A 26,188-nucleotide genomic window follows, 5' to 3' on the forward strand; every position below is an offset into this window, starting at 1 on the left:
CACTAAACATTCAAGGGAGAAAAAAAAAAAATCCCAATTCTCAGTAAAATATTCTAGAATACAGGAAAAGAGGGAACACCTCTCGGCCCACTCAGCGAGGCTCACATAAATTTCATACCAGAACCTGCCGAAGACAGCACAGAAGAAGGACAGTTAGGTTGTGTGTGTATCTCACACATAAATGCCAACGCACAACTCCTGAAGCAAATACTAGCCAGCGGGTTTCAGCAGCGCCTGGGAAATGATGCACAATGTGAGGTGGGGGTGGGTGAGGCCGGAGACCAAAGGGACGGCCGGACGATCACCTAGTGGGAGAGGACAAACACCTAGAGGCTGCGGGGAGGCCGTGGTGAGCAGCAGGGCAGGGCATCAAGGCGGCTCCTGGGGGTGAGCGGGGAGGGAGTTGCTGGGAGGACGGGGCCTCGGGCCAGCTGGCGGCTGGGGGGATTAGGCCAGAGCAAGGGAGCCGAGTCTGGTGCAGACTTCAAGGCCTGGGTAGCCGGGCTTATCTGATCCGAGGGGAGGGGGCCAGGGCAGCTGTGGCGGGGGGCTTTCGTGTCCAGGAGAAAGGTATGCCTGGCCAGGGCCTGGGACGGGAGCCTGCGGAAGGAGGGTCAGGTGTTGGGGGGCCCCTTCCCACCCACACCCTCTGAACCGGGGCCTGCAAACCCAGGCCTTCCAGGCTTTAAGCCGTGGACGTTTCCGGCAGAAACAGAGAAGAAAGAAATGCTCCCGGCCCCAGCCCGCCGTGTTCCTCGTATCAGCAAAAGCAGCACGAACTGAACTTGCAAAATAAACAGGGCTCAACATAAACGGTGCAGCGGGTCCTGAGGACCGAGCTAAGAACACACACGGGGAGGAAGGTTGGAGCAGTCTTCCCCAGGGAGTCCCCAGGGAGCCAAGGGCACGCCTGGTCCTCTGAGCAGCCCTGGAAGAGCTGGGAGCCGGGGGCCGGGCAGGGGCCGTGTTCTCAGGACTCCTGTTCCGGGGCCTGTCTGAATCTGTGCCACTCCCCTGGGCGGCTCGGCCTCCGGACCTCACTGCTTGCCCCCCACTCCCCAGCCCCAGCCTGCCCCCTGCTTGGCCCTCCACGCTTATACCCGGCCTCTCCTCCAGCAGACCCCTCATATTCCCGTGTTTCTGAAGCACTCTCTGCCTCCCTCTGTCTCTGCACCTCAGTTCCCCGACCCCTCTGTGGCCTCCGCTGGGACCGGTTCTTCACCTTAGCCAGCTGTGTGACCCTGGGCAAGCGCTCCACCTCTCCGGGCCTCAGTTTCCCCACCTGTAAGAAAGGATTGGCTTGGCCACATACACGTCCTTTCCGGAATACAGACAGCCCGGAGGAGCACGGGGTGGCTTTTTAAACAGAAGCGTGCAAAGAGCGGTTCACGCCGTTTGCTTTCACTACTGAAGGGAGGCCGGGGTGGGGGGCAGGTTCCCGGCCGTCTGGAGGGGGAGGCCCATGCGGGCACAGGCTGTGGGGTGGGGATGCTCGGCAGCCAGGGGCGGGAACAGACGGGTGGGGGGCTCTGAGCTGGGGGAAGCCTCCACTGCCACGCACGAGCCGTGACGAGGGCTCGGGCAGTGAGTACATGGGCCCTTGTGTCCCATGTGGCCCCCTGGCCTGGACATAAGGAAAGGGGGCTCTTTGCAGGGAAACTGAGCCCCCCCCCCCGCCCCCGGACAAGCTGAGCTAGCCTTCCCTGCAAGAGGACACCCCAGACCCCTGGTCTTTGGAACTGATCCGTTCCCGAGAAGGGGGGCCAGCAGCCGTGCGGCCCAGACGCCCCTCTTCCCCTCCTCCTCCAGCCTCTGGCCTGCAGCTCCGAGAGCCCGCCCGGGACGGGGCACCCGGACCGCTGAGGCCCGAGGGCCGGCCCGGTGGCGGTGGGGTTAGGGATTTCCTGCCCCCGGCTTCCTGCAGTCAGCAGGATTGCTCCGGGGGTTGTTTATAGTCCCGATGGGCCCAGTGATGACTGTGATAATGTGGGGGCCCGGGACGTGCCACTCTGCCCTCTGGACCTGGCGAGGCCCTTTCCCAGGGCCTGTCCCCCGAGGGGGCACGGGCCGGCGGTGGGGGAGGGCCGGGGCAGGCCGAGGGGTGGCCTCTGCCCAGGGCAGCCCATCCCCAGCAGCGCCTTGAGGGACGACAGTGGGGCTGAGGCTGGGCGGGGAGCACGGCCTGCCCGGGACCGTGGCGACCCTGAGCAGACGAGGCCACCTCTCAGCCCGAGCCGGTCCCCACAGCAGGAGGGGGTGGAGACCGCCCAGAACCGGCCTCCCGAATCGCCGCCCGTGTGGACGTCCGAGTCTTACCGCCCATCCACGGCCCCTCTCCCGGGTGCCGAGGCCGCTGGGGGCGTTGTTCCCAAACCTTGTCGCCAGGGATCAGGCACTCCGGAAAACACTTCTTTGTTGTTCAGATCTGAAGAAACGCGGGCACGTAGCTCTGTTTCCCCAAGACCAGCGCCGGCCCCACCTCGGCCAACCAAGGTTCTGCGTCCTGGTCCTCAGGCCCCGCAGGCTGCTGGATGCCGTTGCTCCAGCCTGGGGAGGGGGCGCTGCTCCCCGAGACCCTGTCTCCTACCCACTGTCGCCCCCAGAGGACACCAGGCTCAGTCTGAGTTTAAAGGGGTGGCCTGTCCTGAGACCTGGCGGGCAGAGCTGTGAGAAAGGCGGAGAACAGCAGGGCAGAGGGTCAAGGAGAGGCGAGCACATCTGGAAGCTGGTGGAACAGGGGCCACTCCCGGGGCCGTCGGGGGCAGGAAGGCTCACGCACCCACGGGCCGCCATAACTCCTGTCGGCTGTGGGGGCCGGGGTTCCAGGGCTGGGTGTGGAGGTCGGGGAGAGGGGCCTGGGTCTATTCCTTGCTCGAGCTCTGCTTCCTTGGGCGTCTAGAAGCCCCCACACAGATGCCTGGCCTGCTGCACTGAGTGTGGCCACCAGCTGCTTCTAGAAGGGCATGGCAGCCCCGAGCCCCTGGCCCCACGCACAAAGAGAGAGTGCCAAGGATACACCTTGTTCACTGCAGCCCAGGCGAAGCCCAGGGTCCCTGGGCCTCTGGTGCCTCCCGACTGGTCCCGTCCTGCCAGGCAGGGCTGTCTGCCCAGTGAGAGCAGGCCAGGTACCCGCCCGCCTCGGGTCTGCACTGGCCAGCGGGCCGGGCCCCGCGGCAGGGTCAAATGTGTCAGCTGGCCAGGCCCGGAGTGAGGGTCCCTGTGGCACCTGGACAGTGCTCCCCCACCCCCCCCCCGGCCCCCGCCTGGTCCCACACTGTGTCACGGCCCAGCTGCCAGCCCGGGCCGGGGGCAGATGGAGCAGGTGGGGAGGTGGTGACGTTGCGGACCGGCGCCCGGGTGGGAACACGGAGCTGCACCCCTGCCCGCCCACTCAGCTGCGGCGGGCTGAAAGCGGGCCAGAGCCCGGCGTTGCCGGGGAAACCGAGCGGCAGACACAGGCCCTGCCCAGCAGAAATTCCTCTATTTTTAGCCTCCCAGCTACTTTCAGATAAAGCCCGTGTAGACGGACGAGCTGTCGGGCAAGATAACAGCCCGCTCCAGACCACAGAGATTTCACAGGGTGGGCCTGAGCCTGAGAAAGGCCCTCCCACTCCCCAGAGCCTCCCTCGGCCCCCAGGGCACCCCGGGAAGAGGCCCCCCCCCGGGCTGAGAGGCCCGCAAGGCTGCTGGGGGAGTGGGGGCATCCTGGGGGGCCGAGCGCCCTGTGCCTGGGGCAGAGGGAGCACGGGTTTTGCGGCACAGAATTAGAATCCCGGGCCAGGGGTCCCACCTGGCCGCCCAGCAGGGCCTTGGCCGGCCCGGCCACCGTCTCCGTCAGAACCCTACAGCCGCGGGTCCTCGAGCACGCGACCCTTCCTCCCTGCCCACGCACGATGATGCACCTGCGAGCCACGGTCAGCACCTCTGATGTTCCCCCAGACGGCACTGCCCGCCCCCCGCGCGCACCGGGAGGGGCCCGTGGGCACCGGCTGCCGCTGGTCAGTAAAGAAGCCCCTTGCCAGAGGTCTACAAACCAGGCGCCAGGGGACCGACGCCCAGCTTCATCCAGGGGGGTGGATGTGAGCCGGATCTCGGGGAGCTCCCGGGGCCGTGCGAACCGCACTGAGCACAGGAGGAGGGGGCAGGGAGGCCCGCAGCCCCCTAGCACCCCCGGAATCCCGCACGGCAGCTCAGGACGGATGTGGGAGAGCGAACGGCCACCGCGGGTGCCAGCCCCCGGGACGGTGACCGGCAGAGCCAGTGGGGGGCCGGGCCCCTCGCGCCTACCTTGTCTTCTACCCGGTTGAGGCGGGCCCCAATGGTGTTGCTGCCCCGGTCCTTGTTCTTTTCTGTGGGGTAGAGCACCAGAATCAGGGACGCGTGTTGGCACCGGGGCAGGGCCTCAGAGAGCAGGGTGACGGGGGTGGGGGGCTCACCTGGGAGGACATCTCTGCAAGCTCTTCCCTGGTGGGAGCTCCAGACGTGAGCTGGGCAGGGAGCCCCGTGGCCCACTGCCTCTTCAGGTCTGTGGCCACCCAGGCACCCCCACAACTCAGTCATTCTTGCACTATTTCAAACGTTTTTTTTATTATTCTTACATTTGTTTTGGTTTTGGTGATCTGTCGTCAGTGACGGGACTCGCTGAGAGCCCAGATGACGGTTTGCACTTCTGAGCAACAAAGTTCTTTTTAATTAAGGCATGCACGTTGGTTTTGCAGACATATGCCGTCGCACACAGTAGACTACAATACAGTGTAAACGTAACTTTTACGTGCACTGCGAGACCCTAAAATCCTTTGGCTCACTTTATTGCGATATTTGCTTTATCGCGGTGGTCTGGGAACGAACGTGGACCTTCTGTGCCCCCTGTCCCCCGCCCCAGGCTGCACCAGCCCTGCCCAGGCCGAGCTGCCCTGCCTTCTGGCCCCTGTGTGAGCCACGGCTCCCGCTTGAACTTGGGCTAGGCCGATCCCAAGGAACTTCCTAGTGTGACCGTAGCCCCGCTCCAGAGGACACGAGGAGTCAGAGGTGGAGAATGGCATCCCCCTCGCTGCTGCTGCTGGTCCCTCGGGCTCTGGGCTGGCTACTCACCCCCCGAGCCCCCTTCCCCAGGTCTCCTCCTTCATAGGATACGGGTCACGTTTCTACCTCTAGATCTTTGATGGCCCAGAAGGCCTGCTGTTTAAAGGGACCCGCGTGGTTCCTTGCACTAACTGAAACTTTCTTTGTAGGGCGTGTAATTCCAGGGCACTTGGCTCAGGGTTGGGTCCACCTGGTCCCCCGTGGCGTGTTGAGTGTCCTGTACCTCTGAGGCCCTGGTGGCCTATTCTGGTGGGGAGAGGCAGGTGAAGGTGCTGGCCACCCTATGTTGATGTGGGAACCCACCTGAGACAGAGATGAAAAGGGACGGCTTCCCGATGGACTGGTCCAGCCTGGGAGGGAGACAGACAGGGACGAGCTCATGCTGGGCCTGGGCACTGGCGGGTGGACAGGCAAGGTGCCCAGCAGTGTGACAAGCCACCCACCCCTTTCGGGGGCACCCACAAAGCTGCCGGGGGCTTTCCAGGCCCCAGAGGCTGTACTACTATGGGCAGGGGGCTCAGAGGTGGGGAGCAGTGGCTGGAAAGCCCCTTAGACGTACCCCCTGGGCAGCGCAGGGCCTCAGGACTGCCCAGTGTCCTGTCATTGTCTTGTAAGCAGCCTAGGCCAGGTGCCTCAGCCACACTCAGAGAGAACGTCCCGCGAGTGAGCCCTTCCAGAGCGAGGCCAGGTTGCCGAGATGGGTGGGCTTCATATCCCTAGAGCAGGTTAGCCATGGGGCTGGGCGGGGTGGGGAGCAGCCCGAGGACAGGCACGATGTCCCAGCCATACCCTGTGACACAGGCCGTTGGGTTCCCAGGCTAGCCTGCGGTAGAGGCACAGCTGGCCTGAGCCTGCACAGGGCCCAAGGACCATGCTGCCTCCATGGGAACGAGGGCTCCGGGCTCGAAGCCAGAGCCTGGAACACGGTGGCTCCCGGTACTTAGGGTTCGTGGCTCCAGCTCTAGGACTGGGACAGCCCAGGGTGCAGACCCGGGGGGGGGGGGGGGGGGGGGGCGGGGCTTTGCCCCTGGCAGTCTCCCAGGCGGTGGGCGTGTCCTGGGGCGGGGCCTGGCCCTTGCCTGGAAGTGGGGGGTAGGAGGCCCGAGCTGTGGGTCGGGTGGTGGGAAGGGCTGCCCAGGGTCGCGCGGGGGAGGGGTGGGGGGGGTGTGGAGCAGGGGCCTCCAGGCCGGTGCGGGAGGGGGCCCCCCCCACCCCACCGATCTCCCTGTCCTGCGATCCCGGCAGCAGCGCCCACCTTCTCTGCAGCTCTTTAATGCGCACCATGAGGTTGAGGTGGCCCTGGGAGTACTGCTCGATGACGTCCCGCACGTCGTAGGGCTTCCGCGCTTGCTGCAGGGCGGAAAGATGCGTCACCCCGGGCCCCGCGGCAACTCAACTCACAGGGAAGCCGCCCGCCTCCAGGGGCCCCTTGTGGGTTTAAGGAGGTTACCCCTGGGGCCCAACAGGGCAGTGCTGGCCCAGCACGCCCTCTCCAGTGGCTCGGCTGCTCCAGTCTTGGTCACTGGGGCTGGGTGATCCTGGGCCGGCGCTTGGCCTCTCTGGGCCTTAGCTTCCGGCTCACTCACCGCAGGGGCCTGCCTGCTTTCCCTTTCCTGGCTACCAGCCTCTGTTCTTGGGAAGAGCTGGTCCTGCTGATGGGCACACACAGCTCTGTGCAGCCACTGTCCCCCTGGCCCCAAGCTGAGCCTGGACACACTCGCGGACAGGTGCGCCCACTGTTCTCAGGGAGGCCGGGGGGGGGGGGTGCCGCTCTGCGCTCTTCCCAGATAGTCTCCGCGGCAGGTGGAGGTGGCCTCAGGTGACAGCCTCAGCCAGCCGTGCCTGCTCTCTGGCACAGGCCGCCTGCCGGGCTTCTGAGGCCGCCAGGGCAGAGGGGCTGTTTGCACAGCAAGCCTGGGGCCGCGCAGGGCAGGGCAGCTGACCCCAAGGCACCTGGGCTTGGTGCCAGCTCTGAGCCCGTAAACGCACATGGGGCTCAGGTGAAATCACCAGAAACCACAACAGAGAGAATGAGGCTTCTTATGATGCCAGTGAAACCTCAAGCCGCATTTATGGCCCCGTTCCCAGGAGCCCGTGGGCTGAGGGTCTCCCCCAGGTAGCAGCAGGCCGGCTGGATGGGGGTTCGATGGCCCAGGAGGCCCTTCACCCGCACAAGCCAGCCAGAGCCGCGTGGGGACGTAGAACCCGCCTGCCCAAGGGCCCAGGGTCCTCGTTAGCACTGAAGAGTCCACGTTAGCAATGAGTTTGGGGGTGCTGCCTCTTGCTGAGGAGGGCAAAGGCCCGGACGTCTTGGTGCAGCAGGCCGGCTGGGTCAGAGGCCAAAAAGGAATGAGGTGCAGATACCCCACCCGATGTCAAGGCCGCTCTGGAGCCTGGGGGTCCCTGGGGACATGTCCCCCTGCCCACCTGAGGCCTCCCCTCCTTGGGGTGCCCTCTCCCCCCGAGACTAGGGCTACCCTAGTCTGAGGGCGTGGCCACCCCTGCTCCCCCAGAAAGACGGGCCCCCCTGAGGGCACCTCCTTCAGATCCCTGGGTACCCTTCTGACATGCCCAGGGGCCCTGAGCTCAACACGGGCACCCTGGCATTATGCTTGCCAGGTCCAAGGAGGTCCAAGGAGAGGTCCAAGGCAGGACCTTGGAGGAGGTCCAAGGCAGAGGCCTCCCCCTCCCAGGGGCCCAGGGGGTTCCTGCGCCCCACACGATCTACCGGGGGGGGGCCCTCACAGGCAACATACAGTCCTTCTCCGGGCCCCGAGTCAGGACCCTGAGATTGGCGGGGCTGGGATTGCCCTGATCTTTCCCAAACCATAGCTGTGCCCCCAACAGAAGGACCTGCAACCGTGCGGGGCCCCAGAACCACCTGTGTCACCTTGTGGGCCGCATGCCAGGCCTGTCCCGACATCACAGGGTCGGGCACGGGCTGGGACTCCAGGCCGTCCACACTGAGCTGAGTGACAGTCATCAAAACACTTGGGTACGGGCTAGTGCTAATGTCCCCAGATCTTGGTTTTTCCTTCTGTGCGATGGGGGATGCCGATCCCTGACCGTCCCTTCTGCAAAATGGGAATGGGAATGTCTGCTCGTCCCTTCTGTAAGAGTCTGAGCTCTTCCTTGGTGCACGCTGAAGGCGGCCCTGAGTCATGACAGCCTGCTGTGGGCCAAAGCGCTTTGTGAGGCATGTGGCACCTACAGGCATGTGGTGAGGTCTGGGGCAGGCTGGGGCACCGGCTGGCTTCAGAGTTCAAGGCGGTGCAGGCCTGGCCTGGGGTGGGGCACATCCCTGTGCCGGGCTCCCAGACAGGCTGGAGGTCGTGGAGGGTGGCGTGTAGGGGGAGACCTGGGCACCTGAGCGTGTTGGGACTTTGGTGGGCACAAATTTGCCTTTGGGCAGGCACGGGAGTGCGGGAGCGTGTACGCCCGCAGAGGAGGGGGCGGCTCTCTGGGCGTGGCTCGGGGTAAGGCTGCTGGGCACGGCCCCGCCCACCTCACCTTGGTCAGAACGTAGACCACAGAAGGGTCAGTGACGCCGGGTGAGACCCAGGGCCCGTGGCCCAGTGGGGCCCCAGGCCCTCTGAGACTTCTCTTAGTACGGATGAGTCCCCCAGGGTCTGGTCCCCACTCCTGGAGGCCTCTGTCAAAGGGGCTGCCTGGGGCCCAGCTGCAGAAACCATCTCAGCTTTCTCTCCAGAGCTAGTTTCCTCCGGCCGCAGCAGCCGGAGCCTGAGATGAGCTGAGATAATGCAGGGCCGACCAGACTGACCGACGGTGGACACGGGAGTTCAAGGCAAAGTCGGAGGCCTACGAGGCTCTGGCTCCTCTGGCCAGACACAGGGGCGGCCCGCCGGGCACTTATCGGCCAGCCAGCGAGGCAGGCGGGGGGCCACCCGCCACGTCTGCGGCCCCTGAGGCTGGGGGCGGGGCGGGGTGCGGGCGCAGGCAGACAGACAGACAGGCTGTTGTGGGGGGAAGGGAAGGCATCCCTGACAGCTGGGCCTGGGCCGGAGCCCTGCAGAGCTCCTCCCTGCCAGGGGCTCCCCCTCCCCCCCACCGCTACCTTGTGGGTCCCTCCCCCCCATCCCTGTCCCTCCCTGGCAACAAGGGCCAGCTGGTGAGGCTGAGGCCGCCCCTGTCCCCGCCTTGCCTGAGAGCCCGTGTACCCCGCAAGAACAAATCGCGAGGCTCTCAGAGCCTCTCCATTCAAAGGGCCCCACCTGCTTTACTCGAGGCCCCCAAGGGTCCTGTGCACAGGGGTGCGTCAGAGAGCAGGGAAGGTGGGGCTGCCCGGCCTGCTTCTGGGGGCCTCCCAGGCCACTTGCAGGGCCCTGGCCCGTGTTGTGCGGCAGGCAAGGGGAACCCCAGCCTGGAAGGAAGTACAGGGCCCCTACTGCCCCTACTGATGCGAGCAGGTGGTTTTCTCACCTGCATTTCAGGGACAGGGTGCTCCCCGAGTCAGCTCCAGCCCCTGAACCCCGTCTGCCAGGGACAAACTTTGTCCTGCGCGGGAAGCTGCCCGCGTTACCCCCGACCGGGGCCTGCCAGAAACCCCGAGTTTCTGCCGGCTGTGCTGGGTGTGCTTAAATCCTGGCAACAGCACCCCCCCCCCCCCGGAAGCCCGCTGTCCACCCTGGCACAGCCGACCCCCACCACTGTTCCTGCTGTGCTCAGGCGGTAGGCGCGGCCCTGGAGCCTCAGGGGCCTGGCTTCTCGGGCTGGGGGCCATCCCCATCCTGGAAGATGCCCCACGGAGCCCTCTGCTCCACCAGGCTGATGTCTGGTGTTCCCGGGGTCCCCTTGGTCCTGCCCAGACCAGACCCCTGGAGGGGGTTCCCACAGCTGCACGCCACTCGTTAGTGGGGGGCGGGAGGCTCGCCGAGGGGCGCTCCTGGGGCTCGGATCAGTGGTGGTCGTCTCTGGGGAAGATGCTCCCCAAAAGCCGGCCGCGTGTGACGGCCGCGTGCGGGACGTGAGGACGCCGTCTCACGCCAATCTCTTGGGCTCTTGGTTCCTGTTACGGATGGGGAGGACCCGCCGTGGACCTGCCTCCAGAACCCCCCACCGAGTCGGGCTCCGTGGCCCAAGTGGGTGTGGGCTCTGCCGAAGGGGCCGCGTGGAATCCGCAGCCGGGAGCAGGACATAGGGGCACGGGTTCTCGCCCCAGCCCTGCGGGGTCCGCGCTGGGGGAAGTGAGCAGGTCAGCCCCCGCCCTTCCCTGCTTGGGGCTCTGGACACCGCCACTGCTCTGGGTGGCCCCCAACCCCCATTCCAGCGGGCAGTCACTTTTTAAAGGCGCTGGTGGCCAGGCCTTCTGGAAAGAGAATGAGCAGCCCCGTGGGTCCCCGTTTCTGAAGTCTACATGCTCTCAGAGTGAGGGCTGAGCCTGGGACCTCCTCAGACCAAGGACTGTCCCCACAGCAGGAGGAAGGAGCTAGGCCTGCTACCAGCTGGCTTTCTTCTGGGGGCCCCAGAAGACCCAGCCCTGGACGGACAGCTGATGGGGGACGGGAGCCCTCAGGCTCCAGCCCCACCAGCCGAGGAGCCCCCCACCTCTCCCTGTAAAGGTGGGTCACCCCCCTGGGGCAGGCAGGGCCGGGCTTCCCTCCCGTTCTCCTGACTCACGTGGGGGGTGGTGGAGAACAGGGCCAGGAGCACTGACTGCATGGGACGGGGCTCCAGGGTCTAGGGGACCCCACTTCCTGCCCAGGTGACGTGGGGTGGGACACTGTATGTCATTGCCATCATCAGTCAGTCACCTAGGGAAGGGCTGCGTGAGCCCCTGAGGCTCTGTGTGCATCCGGCTCCAGGCTGGACCCTAGGGCAGTGTCCTCCCAGGGGCCCGCTGTCTTAGGGGTGGAGAATGACATTGTTTCAGGGTATCTGATGGGTGAAGGGTGAGGTCTAGGCTGTGGTAGGGTATGGAGGCCTCGTAGTCTTGGCCGAGGGTGGACGAGCGGCTGCCGGGGCTGGCCAAGGGCAGGAGGGCTAAGCGTAGGACTCACCTGGAATTTCTTCTTGGCCACAAAATACTGCATACGCCGGATGACCTTGATGGTGGCCCGATGGTGCTCCCGCAGCCTGTGGCAGAAAATGGAGAAGAGGCATGAGTGGCCCCCCTGGGACGGTCATCCTGCGCCCGGCACTCTCAGCGTCTCAGCGTCTTCCCAAGTGCCTCCTGCGTGCAGGCTGGGCCCTTCCAGAAACGCGGAGGATGTTCACCCCACGGGATGGAGGTCTTCGAGACTCCATCCTGGCAGGGGAAGGGGGCAGGCCAGAGGCAAGAAGCTTTTAGCCAGCAGGATGAGCCCAGAGGGACCCTTGCCTCGTCTGTTGCTTGGAAATGGTGCGGGAGTCAGAGTCCTGGGTTCATACGGGCTGTGCCCCTAACTCAGCAGAACCACAGAAGCTTCTTTCCACCCTTGGGCCTTCAGGCTCCTCACCAGTATAATGGGGAAGGAGTACAGCGGGTGCCTGAAGCCCCTCTCCGCTGGAACGTTCCCTGTTGCCACACATGCGCATGTGCTCGGAAAATGTAAGGGCTACAGGAGGAACAAGCCAGAGACAGTCACTGCCTGAGCCCCTGTGTCAGGAGATTGTATTGTCTCCCCTGTCAAGTCCCTTCTAGAAACAAAGATCCTTCCAGAAACATGGCTGATGGTGTGCATAGAAAGACGTCTAGAAGGAAATACACCTGCACGGAAGCCATGCGGCTTCGGCCACGCAGCCCGCGTGTGACCCGACCTCTGCCAAGAACCCCCATGAGATGAAGGAACAAACCAGCACAGGGGTGTGATGGCTGTGGGGTGACACAGCGATGTGAAGGGTTGAGATCCCGGAAAAGAGACCGACCACACGGGCCGTGCGTGTGGCCGCACGTCTCCTCCTTTGAGCACTGATGCATTTGTCGTGTAGCACACAGAGTCAGGCTCGTCGGGCTGGGGAGACAGACAGGGGAGTCCAGGGCCACAAAGACATCCAGGACTTGGGGGGATGGGGGCTCCTGAGCCGTGAGCCCCCTTTCACAGAATGTCCCCTTGAAGCATTTGTGGATTAAGCTGCACAGGCATGGGGTAAGATTCTAGGAGGGTAAAAAGCTAAGCAGACAACTTGCAGGCTTATGTCACTGCGGAGAGGAGCACTGGGGTTCAGGGTCTACCCAGGAGATGGGACCCTGGGACTCCCCAAGCTTTCAGTCAAGACCCCTATGGCCTCAAATCGTTTCAGTCTCCACCCGGAGCAAAGCGCCCTGCCCTGTGCCCTTTCCACGCTGGAGGAAGACCAGATCATCTGCGGGGAGATAGCAGGGAGCCTGCACATGGTTTTTTATGCTCAAAAGACCAACAACCAAGGGAGAAAACAGACCGCAGAAACAGATCTAAGGATGTGACGCAGGCGATGTGCTGCATACTCGTAGCCGCTCCATCAAGAGACAGCTCTGCTCTTCCCACTCTGCGAGTTTGGGGGAACCTGATGCCTGTTCCGACAAAAAGAATGCTGGGAAGCCAGCATTCCTGGAACGCGGCCGCGTGAACCCGTCTGAGCCGGCCGGCCGGGGCAGCCACACGGAGGAGAGCGGGGGCCCCCAGTCAAGAGCCAGCATCAAGCGACACACACACACGAGCGAGGCCGCCCCTGACCATCCAGCCGCGGTTAAGCCGCCAGATGGCCGCACCCGCACGAACACGCACACGAAGCAGAACGACCCCCCAGCCGAGCTGACCCCAAATTGCTGAGCCACGGAATCGTGAGCAAGAAAACGGGTTGTGGTCTTTTTAAATTTTTTATTTTTACTTATTTTATTTTCTATTTTGAGAGAGAGAGAGAGAGAGAGAGAGCGAGCGAGCATGTGCACGCACAAGCGGGGTCCGGGGGTGGAGGGAGAGGGAGAGAGAGAACCCCAAGCAGGCTCCACACGCAGTGCGGAGCCCCACGCGGGGCTGGACCCCACGACCCTGGGATCGTGACCCGAGCCGAAATCAAGAGTCAGACGCTCTACCGAGTGAGCCATGCAGGTGCCCCGAGACCCTCAAACACACGGTGCTGGTTTGGGGACCGGGCATTGGACAAAGGCAAGAAGCAAGGGCGGATGCCGTCACTCATCACACGAGACTCTCATGTGTCCTGTAGGGGTGAGTGAACCTTGTGCTGGGACTTACGGCCTGTTGCGGACTGAAGACGGGTCAAGATCTTCTGTAGTTCTCCCAAGCAAGAGGTGAGGCCCCCGTGGTGGGAGAGGGCCGTGAGTCTGAGCCGTGATCTCGAGACCTCGCAGCTCCCACCGTCATCCTGTTGGAACGCTGCTGCCCCACGGATGTGTCTGAGCGAGGCTGCTGCCGGGCTGCCGGCCGGGCAGCTCCAGACACGTGTGGCTGGAGGAGACCACCCAGTCCTGCCCAGCCGAGCCTAAGGAAGACCACCGGACGAGCAGCCCAAATGCTGACCCACGGACGCATGAGCAAACAGACAGCTATGGTTTGCTTCAGAGCTTTTAGATGAGGACTTTAACCATGGCAGGGGCACCTGGGTGGCTCAGTCGGTTAGATGTCCGACGCTTGATCTCACCACTGGTGGGATCGAACCCCGAGGCAGGCTCTGCGCTGACAGGAAGGAGCCTGTGTGGGATTCTCTCTCTCTCTGCCCCTCCGCTGCTTGCCCACACATGCACGCACTCTGCCTCTCTCTCAAAATAAATAAATAAGCTTAAAAAAAATAAAGATCATGGGTTCAAGAAGATAGAAGGAGAATTTCACCAGAGAAATGACATCTGCGGTGACAATAATAAAATGGAAATTCTAGAACAGAAAAGACAAGGATGGAAGGTAAGAAGGCAGATGAATTTGATGGCAGAGTGGGCACACAAGAACTGGAAGGGCACAGGCAGGTGGGAGCACGGAGACACAGCAGCATTAAACACACACAAAAAGGTAAGATGAGGGACATCTGGTTAAAAGTTCGTGTACGTGTGGAATCCCAGAAGGAGAGGGGACAAGTGGAGACTCGGTGGCTGAGAATTTTCCAGAAATGATGGAACACATCAGGCTGCAGACTCAAACAGCTCTTTAGATCCTTGGGCTTATGACAGTAATGCCGCTGAGCAACAGGGAAGGTCACAGCAGCAGTGGAGGAGGGGATGGCACATTATCCTGATGACTGGATGAAAGTCGGGTGACATCTTTAAAGTGCACAGGGAAGCATTCGAGACCCATCAAATATACCCTGAAATATGAAGATGAAAGTTGGGGCGCCTGAGTGTTAAGCGTCCAATTTCAGCTCAGGTCATGATCTCGCAGCTCGTGAGTTGGAGCCCCGCGTCGGGCTCTGTGCTGACAGCTCGGAGCCTGGAGCCTGCTTTGGATCCTGTGTCTCCCTCTCTCTCTGCCCCTCCCCCGCTCACGCTCTGTCTCTCTGTCTCTCTGTCTCTCTCTCTCAGAAGTAAATAAACATTTTAAAAAATTAAAAAAATATGAAGACAAAAGTAAAGGAAGCAAATCCTATAGGATTCTACTCAGATGAGGTCCCTAGAGGAGTCAGATTCATAGAGACAGACAGCAGGATGGTGGGATCCAGGGGCTGGGGGAGACGGATGACAGTTGGTGTTTAATGGGGACAGAGTTTCCGTTTCACAACATGAAAAAGTCCTGGAGATGGATGGTGAGGACAACTGCACGACACGTGAATGTGCTCAATGCCCCTGAGCTGTACACAAAAATGGTTAAGATGCTACATTTTATGTTATGTATATTTTACTACCAAAAAGAAAAAGAAAAAAAGAAAGAAAGGAAGAAAGAAAGAAAGAAAGAAGAAAGGGAGGAGAGAAGGAAGGAAGGAAGGAAGGAAGGAAGGAAGGAAGGAAGGAAGGAGGAAGGAAACAAAACCAAAACCAAAACCAAGAGAATTCACTGCTAGGAGACCCGCATTGGAAGAATGACTCAGGGGACTCCCCGGGCAGAGCAAAATGATCCCAGAAGGAAGCATGGGAATACAGGAAGGAATCAAGGACACATAAAAAGGCAGATTTATGAGAAAGTTTAAATTTGCATTGACTTAAATAGTGAGGTTTCATGAGGTTTAAACATCACTAGAGACCAAGAGGGATATTTTATAACTGAAGAAAAAAAAAAAAAAGGTCAGTTTGGTAGAAAGATATCAATCCTAAATCTGCATGCAGTTAAAAATGGGATACACACATGTATCTGTATAGCATAACTGAAATGTGTGATAAAAATAGCATAAAAGGCAGAGGGTGTTGATGGAGTCACACAGCTGTGAGCACCCTGTGCTGTCAGGGAAGTGGCAAAAGTGCTACTTTGAGGTCAACCCTGATGAGTCAAGATGTCGACCACTGATGGAATAATACAAATGTGTAAATGCAACAAGCTAACAGAGAATACAAATTAAATAGTATCAATATTTGATTAATCCAGAAGCAGGAAAGGAGATAAGAAAGAAGTGAGGGGACAAAGGGGGGATGAGTGGAAGGCAGCAGAGTGCGTGCACTGCAACAGGACAAAGCATTCCAATTAAAGGACCAACACTGGCAGACGGGGCTAAAAATATAAAGATGTAGAAAGCGTGACAGCAAAAGGACAGAAAAAGAGATGTCGTGGTGTAGCCAAAATGGAGCTGGTATGGGTAAGCTCTATCACACAAGGTAAACTTTAAATATAACCAGAGATAAAGAGGGATATTTCATAATTTAAAAAGTCATCACTCTGGTAAGAAGATATCAATTCTAAATCTGTATGCACCTAAAAACATAATCTTAAAATACATAAAGCAAAACTGGCAGAACTAAAAGGCAAAAGAGAACATGCACCATCATGGGGGGAGATTTGAATACACCTCTGTTGGCAACTGATAAAAAGCAGTCAAACCATAGACAGAGAGATGAATTTAGACAACATGAGTGGCAACCTGACCTAGTCAATATTTACAGAGCGCTGCTCTCAATGGCTGAACAGCACATAAGCTTTCCAACTGCACACGGAACACTTACCCAAACAGACTATATACACGGCTCTAAAAGCATGTTCTAACAAATTTCAAAAAAAAAAATTCAATCACACAGGTGGGTTCTCTGACCACAGTGAAATTAAGTTAAAATCAATAAGGAAAAGATAACCAGAAATTCTGAAGTGTCTTAGAAATTAAATGATACAAGATCAAATAAAAAAATCTACTAAGAATCAGAAAGTATTTTGAACTGAATAATGATAAAAATGCCACATATCACAGCTAAATGAATGGCTGAGGTACCATGAATAAGTCCTTAGAGAAAAACTGATGACCTTTAATGTATATATTAGAGAAGAGGGAGGCTGACCTCTGTTTTAAGAAGTTTAAAAAAAAAATTAAACCTAAAGAAAGTTGATAGAAAGAGAGAATACAGAGTATAACTCAATGCAATAAAAAATGAACCTTACGTTAAAAACATCAGCAAAGCCAAATTTTGATTCCCTGAAGAAACTAATGACATTGACAAACTTTTGGCAAGAGTGACCGGGGGACCTGGGGCTGCACATCACCAACGGATCAAAAATTGAACATCTTTATAGACCTCGAGGATCAAAAACTCTACTCAGAGGATATTATGTACAAACATAATTTTGATAGCTTAGTTAAAATATATCAATTCCTTAAAATAATATATAAAAACAGACACAAGACATAAAAACTTCAAAGTTCCCAGTATGAATTACATAAGTTACATTTGGAATTTTAATCATCTTTGCACAAAATAAACAAACAAGGGACACCTGGGTGGCTCAGTCGGTGAAGCATCCGACTTGGGCTCAGGTCATGATCTCGTGGTTTGTGAGTTTGGGCCCCGCGTCAGGCTCTGTGCTGACAGCTCGGAGCCTGGAGTCTGCTTCAGATTCTGTGTCTCCCTCTCTCTGTCCCTCCCCTGCTTGCACTCTGTCTGTCTGTCTCTCTCTCTCTCTCTCTCAAAAATAAACATTAAAAATTTAAAAAAATAAACAAAACTTTAAATCTAGGTGATTTTATTAGTAGATTCTTCTAAACATTTAAGGAAGAAATAACACCAGTTTTATACAAATCTTTTGGAGGATTTTTATGAAGCAGAAGGCAGATCACAGGCCAATCTCTCCTAACTGTAGGTGCAAATGTCCTGCCCATAATAGCAAGAATCTGAACCCAACGCTGTCTATAAAGACATACGCTAGATGAGGTCTGATCCACTTATCCAAGGTTGCATTAGCATCCAAAAACCAACCCACAGAATAAGCCACAGAATGAGTAAGAATAAATTATATTTATTTTATAATCACAGAATAAAATCAACAATCAACAGAATAAGTGTAAGAAAAGACATGTGATCAATTCAAAAGATCAGAGAAACATTTGATGAAACTCAAGACCCACTCACAGTCAGAAACGCGACTGAGAAGCAACCAGGAACAGAGGGAAGCTGTGTTATGCAGAAAGCAAATCCATGCGGGAAACCAGACAAAACCCGGTAGAGTGAACATCATACTCCACAGTGAGACGTTAGACACCTTCCTTCTGAGACAGCGAGCCAGGCAGGGTCGTCCGCTCTCACCATTTCTACTCGACATCATCCTGAAAGCCTCGGCCAGCGCGTCAAGGGAAGAAAAAGGAACAGGATGGGAAAAAAAGTAAAACCATCATTACTTGCAAATGATGTAATCATAGATGTTTAAAAAAAAAATCTCCAGAATCTTCAGACAAACCATTCTATTGCCCAATGAATCTAGCAAGAGCACTGGTTTTAAATTTTTTTTTTCAATGTTTATTTATTTTTGGGACAGAGAGAGACAGAGCATGAACGGGCGAGGGGCAGAGAGAGAGGGAGACACGGAATCGGAAACGGGCTCCAGGCTCCGAGCCGTCAGCCCAGAGCCCGACGCGGGGCTGGAACTCACGCGAGATCACGTGAGATCTCGCGAGATCGTGACCTGGCTGAAGTCGGACGCTCAACCGACTGCGCCACCCAGGCGCCCTAGAGCACTGGTTTTAAAGACAACATGCAAAAACCAAGGGCATTTCTATATGCTAGTGGCAATCAGAAAAAAAAAAAAAAATAAAGAGGTTCCAATTACAGCGGCATCTAAACCATAAAATGCCTCAGAATAAATCTATCGGAGACGAGCGAGGTCTCTACACAGAAACGCTAGTGAAAAACAGGAAAGAAGCCATGAATTAATTCAGGATACAAGGTTTACGAGCTGGAAGATACCGTATCGGTAAGGTGCTAATTTTGAGGTACGGATTCGATGTGACTCCAATCAGTCTCTGAATGCTTTTATTTGTTAATATTTTGGGGGGGAAATTTCAAGCAGATTCTAAAATATTTACAGAGACGCAAGGAGCCCCAAGCAGGCAAAACAGTTTTGAAGAACAACGGGCTCGGCAGATTCACACGACGGAGCTCAAGCCTCACCGCCAAGCGTCAGGGAGGAACGGAGGGTATCGGTGGAGGCAGTCTTAGGTCGCACTGTTAGTCAGGTGGGATTAGATTCGATCGACGACTATCTCAGCGGAACAGCCCGGAGCATACAGAGGTACAAACACATCCATGCGATCACTTGGCTTGGAACCAAGGCACGGTTTCAGTCCAGCGGGGAAAGAATGTTCTTTTCGATAAACGGTCCCGGGACAAAGCAGGTATCCATATGGAAAAGCGTGGGTCGTGCTTCCTGCTACACAGTTATAAAAGTAATCCTGGCGAGGCTGGACACCTAAACGGGACGGCGAAGACCATCCCGGAGAACACGACAGCAGGATGTGGCTGCGGGACCTCGGGAACGGCCGAGATCTAACCCAACACAAAAGCGCCGACAATAAAAGGCAAATATTTGACCACTCGGGCTTCCTTAAAGTCAAGAGCTTCTCTATACGGAAAGACATCATGGATAGAATGAACAGACCGTCTAAGGCTGGTGGAGGACTTGTATCCAGAAAGTATCAAGAATGCCTACAGGTCGATGAGGAAAAGACCGCATGATTTTAAAAAAAGACAGACCAAAGGTTGGAACGGGCGCTTCCCCGATGCGGGCGTCTACCTGCCAACGCGCCCACGAACCCGCGCTCGACGCCACGACTGGTCGGGGGAACACTGATCGACGCCCCGATGAGGTGCTCTCGTGCACTCGCTAAAATGGCCGGAAGGAGGAAGACGGACGACGTCAGGCGTCAGCGACAACGTGGCGCGACAGGCCCGCGGGTGCTGCCACCCGGGGACAGTGGTGCACACGTCCCCCAAAAGGCACCATCGGAACCGAAGGCGGCTTCACTCCGCGTCCGTGAAGCTCCGAGTGACAGCACAGGTAGCCAGAGGGTGTCGTGCGCCTCCCGGGACACCAAAGAACGCGCTGCTGACAGCTCGGGGCGCGGTGCGAGACGGCCACGCGCGGAAGAGGCGAGCGGCGCACGCGGCCGCGGGACAAATCTCGGAAACGTGGTGTTCCCAGAAGGGAGCCGGCCACACAGTGTGTGTGTGTGTGTGTGTGTGTGTGTGTGTGTGTGTGTGTCCATGCAGGCTCGGGGACAGGCAAGGCTGGCCGCCGCGAGGGACGTCAGAGCACCTGTGAGCTCTGGGAGGGGGCGGGGCTCCCCGGGACGGGGAGGGAGGGGGCTCCCGGTGTGACAGAAGCGTCCCACGTCTTGATCCGGCTGTTTCCGGGTAGTGTCTACGTTTGTAAAACTAAGCTGATCTGTTCATTTCAGATCTGCGTGCTTTATTTATTACAAAGCGTATATATTATACATTATATTAAGCTTTATTATAAATACATCACACCACATTTTTTTTTAAAGGCTTTCAAGAGGGGCAGCTTTCGGGGAGCCTGAGTGGCTCGGTCGGTTACCCGGCAGACTCTTGATTTCAGCCCGGGTCATGGTCTTGCGGTTCGTGGGATCGAGCCCCGTGCCGGGCTCTGCGCTGACAGTGCACAGAGACTGCTTCTGATTCTCTCTCTCCATTCCCTGCTCATGCTCACTCTCTCTCAAAATAAATGAGTAAACTCAGAAAAAAAATTACAAAACAAAAATAAAGTTCTCGGGGAGAAGCAGATTCTGCTTGGCTCAGGGTCGCTGCCGGAAGAGGGCGGTCAGGTCAGCTCCCCCACACCTGAGCCTCCCTGAGCACGTCCTCTCGTGTGAGCACCTGCGGCCCCTGCATGCAGCTCGCAGACCTGAGCCCACCTGCTCACCCGTGCGCGCCGTGCTCACGCCTGTGCGTGACAGCCATGGCCATTCTCTGCCCGACGCTCGTCCGTTCCCGGCCCCCCGCCAGACACACAGAACCCCGCCCTGGCCACCTGGGCTAGCCTGTAAGCACCTGGGGGGTGCACGCCTCGTGACGGCCAAGGGCACGTGTGGCCGGGGAGGGACCCGCCACGGGCGCCAGCTGAGAAAGGAGCCCTGCAGTCGTGTGCCCTCGGCAGAGAGAAGGCGTCACCGCACGGGCAGGAGAGGACGCCCAGCTGAGGGCTCGGCCCAGGCTCTCAGCTCCACCCTGGCTGTCAGGCTGGCCAGCCCCCAGCCAGGCCTGCAGGTGGCTCCAGTTCCAAAATGGGGGACCTCAGGGCAACAGAAGGCCTCACTGCTCCAGGGAGGCTGGGGCGATGCAGGGGTGAGGGTGAGGAATCTCCCTGGAGGCACGGGAGAAGGCTGGCCATTTCCTAGGGCAGTTCAGGTGCGGGCCCTGTGGAGACTGAGGGCGGCTCAGATGCACGCGGGGACTCTGTCCCTCCCTCTCTCCTCCTGGAGCGTCTTCCAGCCCCTACAGGGTGCAGGGCCCATGCTCAGCCCGGAACCGAATGAATGGCCAGGCTGGAAGGCCTCAGGGAGCCGAGCTGCCCAGCCAGCAGGTGGAGGGACCAGCGGACCAGGCCAGCGGGCGATGTCTCCTCCTCCGTGGTGCTGATGAGACAGTAGGGAGAGGACAGGCGTGGGGCCGCTCCGGGGGACCTTCGGGATCCGAGGGGACCCCAGCCTCACCTGGGCATGTGGGCAGACAGGTGGAGCGTGAGCGAGGTACTCCCAGCCGCCAGCTCCCCACCCCGCCCCCCACCCAGGGCAAGACAGCTGCCCTGACGGGGCTGCAATAGGACACTGGGGTGGCATAGGCTTGGATGCGGGGCCAGCCGGGGCTGAGCCCAGACACGGACGCCCCGGCCTCTCCGGCTTCCGGCCCAAGCCACCGAGGGAGCTCTCCGTGACAGCGCGGGAGAACCCGGAGGCAGCGGGACAGGGAGGGGCGGACGCAGGGGCCGGGGTCCAGAGCACACCCTGCGCAGGCAGGGGACGCTGCACATGAACTCACATGCGCACTGACACGCGCACACATTCCCCATCGGGGGAGCGGAGGCAGAGCTGGGAGCAGACCAGGGAGGCCCCAAGACGCAGAGATCGCTCTTCTAGGGTGGGATCTCAGCCCCTCAGCCAGGCCAGAGACACGGGAGGGGACGCCACCCCGGCCTCCCGTCCCCGACTCTTTCTGATCACCTCCAATGACGTGGGAGCAGGCGGAAGGCTGGGGCTTTCTGGACACCTCGGTGTGAAGGGCCCCCCTCCGGCCGTGATGGCCCAGCCTGGACACGGCCTGAGGTCCGGGGAGAAGAATGCTCAGAGCTCCTGAGATCCTGCCTTGCTCAAACAAAGGACCACGGGCGGCGACCACATCAGTGGCTTCTCGAAGCTGCCGCCTGACGCCCTCACTAGCTCTGTAGAACAAAGCCTTGGCCTTTGCCAACAGGCAGCACCGGCCAGGCTGACAGAAAGCCGGGGCTGGGACGTCAGGACCTGGCCCAGCTCTGCTCGGGCCTACCGTGGAGACAGCCCTGCCTGCCGGCCCCCCTCTGCTGCGGGCAAAGGACTCCGCAGTCTGCAAGGAAAGGGCCCGTCTGGCTCCGTTCCAGGTGGGGTTTCTCTTCTCTCTGGGCTGGGTTTGGCCTGGGAAGGTGGTGGCCCAGTGCCCTTTTCTGGTGGCTCTGACACAGGAACAGGCAGGTGGGACGGGTGACAGGATGGAGGCCTGGGGCACGCTGACCCCTGCAGGAGACCCCTGGAGCCTGATCACCTTGAGGTGCTGAGGCTGCAGGGTGGGTGGCCACCCTGCCTGGGCGAGGCCACCCTCCGGGTCTTCCCCATCTGCTGACGGGGAGGGTGGACCCACCTGGACACCCCCCCCCCCGGCCACCCCCCCCACCCCCCCACCCCCCGGCTTGGGGAAGGCAAGAAGGCCAGGGCCTTGCAGGGCTGGTGATGCCACACATCTGCTCCTCGCTGCCCAGAGAAAGGGGACCCCCCGCCCCCGTGAGACAAGGGTTGGGTGGGTGCTGGATTTTGTCAAATTTTGCAGTACCTGACGGTATGATGTTTCTTCTTTCTCCCACCGATGTGATGGCTTATGTTAATTTCTTTAGAGAAAGAGAGACAGCATGAGCAGGGGAGAGGGTCAGAGGGAGAGAGAACGAATCTCAAGCAGGCCCCACCCTCAGCACAGAGCCTGACGTGGGTCTGGATCCCACGACCCTGGGATCATGAATGACCTGAGCCGAAATCAAGCAGATGTTCAAGTGACTGAGCCCCCCCCCCCCAGGCGCCCCCATTAATTGACTTTTGAATGTTGCATGGGCTTGACTTCTCCAGAATAAACCTCATTTGGCTGTGGAGTTTCATTTTTCACACACTGTTGCATACTTAGTTGGGGTTTGTTAGTAATGTTGAAAAGACCCAGAAACCCACCACGCCAAAGAAAAGCTTGGCCCCAACAGCCCTCACCCCTACCGTCCTCCAGCCTCCCCACCCTGGGTGACCCCAAACCCGTGTTGCTCACATCCTTGTTTTCCTGTTGACGTCATCTTATCCCATCTATACGTAGCCCCCCGCCCAAGGCGCGTAGTTTTTTTTTTAGTTTAGCGATTTAGACTTTACAAAAGCGCGTAATGGTTTTCCTGGGCGCTTCGTTGCCCAGACCTACCCAGACGGTCATGTGCCGCTCTGGTTCGTTTGTTTTGACGGGTGGAAAATACTCCTTTGTGTAGATACTCCCAGTCCCTCCCTCTCTTCCTGCGACGCGCGTGTGGCCGACGGCCAGAGGACGCCACGGCGTTCTGCTGCCTGCTCGGGCGTCCCCCCCACCCCCCAGGCCCCCGACGGCTGCGTCACTGGGTGTGTGAGCTCGAACCTCGACCGAGATGCTGCACTGCCCTCCAGAGCGGTGGTCTGGCCGTGCCCGCCCCCCAGCAGTGCGGGAGACCCTGGGCCCCACAGCCCCGCCTGCACGCCCACAAAGTGAGTGCCAACTGTGCCTTCATACTCCAAGTGGCCCCAGATGCTTCCTCCTCTGGGGAGGCTGAGCGAGTCTCTGGGCCGTTGTTCCATTTGGCTACTTGGGCTCCCACTGTCTCTCTAACATCCACCTAACCTACCTGGCTCCCCGTTCTTGGTCGGTTTGTGTGGGGCTCCCCAGAAGATGCCCTAATCCCAGAACCCGTGAATATGTCACCTTAGAAGGCAAAGGGGACTTTACACATGTGATTAAGATCGTGCACCCTGAGATGGGGTGATTTCCCTGGATTCCCTGGGCAGGCCCGAGTAGACACCGGAGTCCTTAAAGGCGAAGAAGCCTCCCCAGCTGTGGTCAGAGGGAGCTGTGACTGTGGGGGAAAGGCCGGAGAGTGACAGCGTCCCGGCTGTGAGTGTCCCCTCCCGACAGTGTCCCTGAGGGCAGGGCGGCGAGCCGATGGCGCCCCCAAAGCCGGAAGAGGCCACGCAGCGAATGGTTTCCTTGCTCGAGCCTGCGGGGGGAACCAGCCCCGTGCCCCCTTGCAGACCCGTCAGACCGCGTCACATTTAACCTGTGGGACCCAGAGGTAATCAGTGTGTGTTGTTCTAAGCCACTCGGTTTGAGGTAATTTGTTGCAGCAAACACCAGAAAACGAATGAAGATCCCAGCGTGCAAATCACCTCCCTTTCCTTCAGGTGCCTTTTGGGGAACAGGAACTCTAATTTTATAGAAACAACTCTATCAGTGTTTCTCCGTCACAGTCGATGCTTTTGGGTCTTGTATAAGAAACAGTTCCAGATGCTAAGGTTCAAAAGATACTAACTAACCCACGTGGTTCTTTTTTTTTTTTTAATTTTAATTTTAATTAAGTTTAATTTTAAACTTTTTTATTTGAGAGAGAAAGAGAGGGAGAGAAAGAGAGAGAACTCGAGCAGGAGAGCTGCAGACAGACAGGGAGAGAGAGAGAATCCCAGCACAGAGCCTAATGTGGGACTCGAACTCATAAACCCTGAGATCATGACCTGAGCTGAAATCAAGAGTCAGATGTTTCAACGACTGAGCCACCCAGGTGCCCCTAACCCCCCTAACCCGTGTGTTCAAAGAGTTGTAAGGATCGTATCTGACATTTAATTCCTCGTCCCAGTGCTGTCAGCACACCCCAGAGCCTCCCACTTGGGCTCCCCGCTCTACGCCCTGGCTGAGTGTTGACCTCATACCCCCAAATCAGCCTCACACCAAGCCCTGATACCTGCCTTCTTTAAAAAAAAAAAAATTTAATGTTTATTTTTATTTTTGAGAGAGAGAGAGAGACAGAGACAGAGACAGAGTGTGAGTGGGGGAGGGATAGACAGTGAGGGAGACACAGAATCGGAAGCAGGCTCCAGGCTCTGAGCTGTCAGCCCAGAGCCTGACATGGGGCTTAAACCCACAAACTGGGAGTTCATGACCTGAGCCGAAGTCAGACTCTTAACTGACTGAACCACCCAGGCACCCCCCCCCCCCCCCCCCCCCCCCCGACATCTGTGTTCTAGAGAAGGTCTTTGCTAGTCTCAACTCTGTTCTTGCCACAGACATTTTAGACTCAGGACAGTAGGTCTTATGAAAAAAACCTGTTGGGTTTTTTCTCTGGAATTACAGTAAATCTATTTCTCAACCAGGAAGAAATGAATTGACATCTTTAGAATGTGGAATGTCTTATCTAGAGTACAGTATCTCTTTGCCCTTCACGGAAGTCTTACTTGAAAATCTCTAAATAAAGTAAAACTTGGTTCTTTAAAAAAGCCAACAAAACAGACAAGGCTCTGGCAAGACTGAGACAAGATGCGAATAAAAATATTACAGGGGCGCCTGGGTGGCGCAGTCGGTTAAGCGTCCGACTTCAGCCAGGTCACGATCTCGCGGTCTGTGAGTTCGAGCCCCGCGTCGGGCTCTGGGCTGATGGCTCAGAGCCTGGAGCCTGTTTCCGATTCTGTGTCTCCCTCTCTCTCTGCCCCTCACCCGTTCATGCTCTGCCTCTCTCTGTCCCAAAAATAAATAAACGTTGAAAAAAAAATTTTTTTTTAAATAAAAAAAGAAAATATTACAAAAGAAAATTAGCAAATACTACAAATCGGGATAAAACAGACAATAGAAGAACATTCTCAACAACTATATGCCAACAACTTTGGAAACCCTAGACAGAATTGGGCACATTCTTAGAAAAAAATGCTAACTCCCTGCAACTGACTGAGGAGTGGATAAACTGTTTGAATAAGCTTGCACCTCCTAAAGGTATCAAAGGGGTGTTAAAGATCTTCCCACAAGAACACACCAGGCCCAGGTGGCCTTACCCCAAATTCTACCACACTTTGGTGGGGCAGTTAATCCCTGCTGTACGCAGACATCTGAAACAACAAAAAATGAAAACACAGTACAGCCAAAGTTAAGGGATGCAGCTAAAGCGGTTCTCAGGGGGAAATTTATAGCATTCCATGATTACACTAACAGAAAGGGAAGGCCTCAAACCAATGGTCTCAGTTTCGACCCCAAGAAACTAGAAAAAGACCAAATTAAACCCAAAGTAAGTGGGTGTGCGGGGGGAACAGCACCATAAGCAGAAATGATTGGAACAGAGGGCAGAGGACCACCCTAATCTTGAGACGGGGCTGCTGTTCTTAGTGTGGCCTGAGACCCAGCCCCGTGACACCTGTCCCTGAAGGTCCGCACCCTGAGACCCAGCCCCATGACACCCGTCCCCAAAGGTCCGCGCCCTGAGACCCAGCCCCGCGACACCCGTCCCCGAAGGTCCGCGCCCTGAGACCCAGCCCCATGACA

The 26,188-nt window shown here is 58.0% G+C and overlaps 1 protein-coding gene across 1 annotated transcript in view; it reads right to left on the reverse strand.

Moving 5' to 3' along the window:
• Positions 1–26,188, reverse strand: part of KCNQ1 (potassium voltage-gated channel subfamily Q member 1) — a 274,919-nt gene that overhangs the window by 66,906 nt on the left and 181,825 nt on the right. Inside the window, exons 12-15 of the mRNA XM_040465810.1 lie at positions 11,100–11,175; positions 6,338–6,432; positions 5,386–5,432; positions 4,288–4,349 (exon numbers count right to left, since the gene is read on the reverse strand). Of these exons, the coding sequence (XP_040321744.1) occupies positions 4,288–4,349; positions 5,386–5,432; positions 6,338–6,432; positions 11,100–11,175 (280 nt within the window). The remainder of the gene's footprint in view (positions 1–4,287; positions 4,350–5,385; positions 5,433–6,337; positions 6,433–11,099; positions 11,176–26,188) is intronic.

The sequence above is a fragment of the Herpailurus yagouaroundi genome, unplaced genomic scaffold (genome assembly GCF_014898765.1).
Source record: "Herpailurus yagouaroundi ecotype Mexico unplaced genomic scaffold, PumYag 569, whole genome shotgun sequence".
Classification (NCBI taxonomy): Eukaryota; Metazoa; Chordata; class Mammalia; order Carnivora; family Felidae; genus Herpailurus; species Herpailurus yagouaroundi.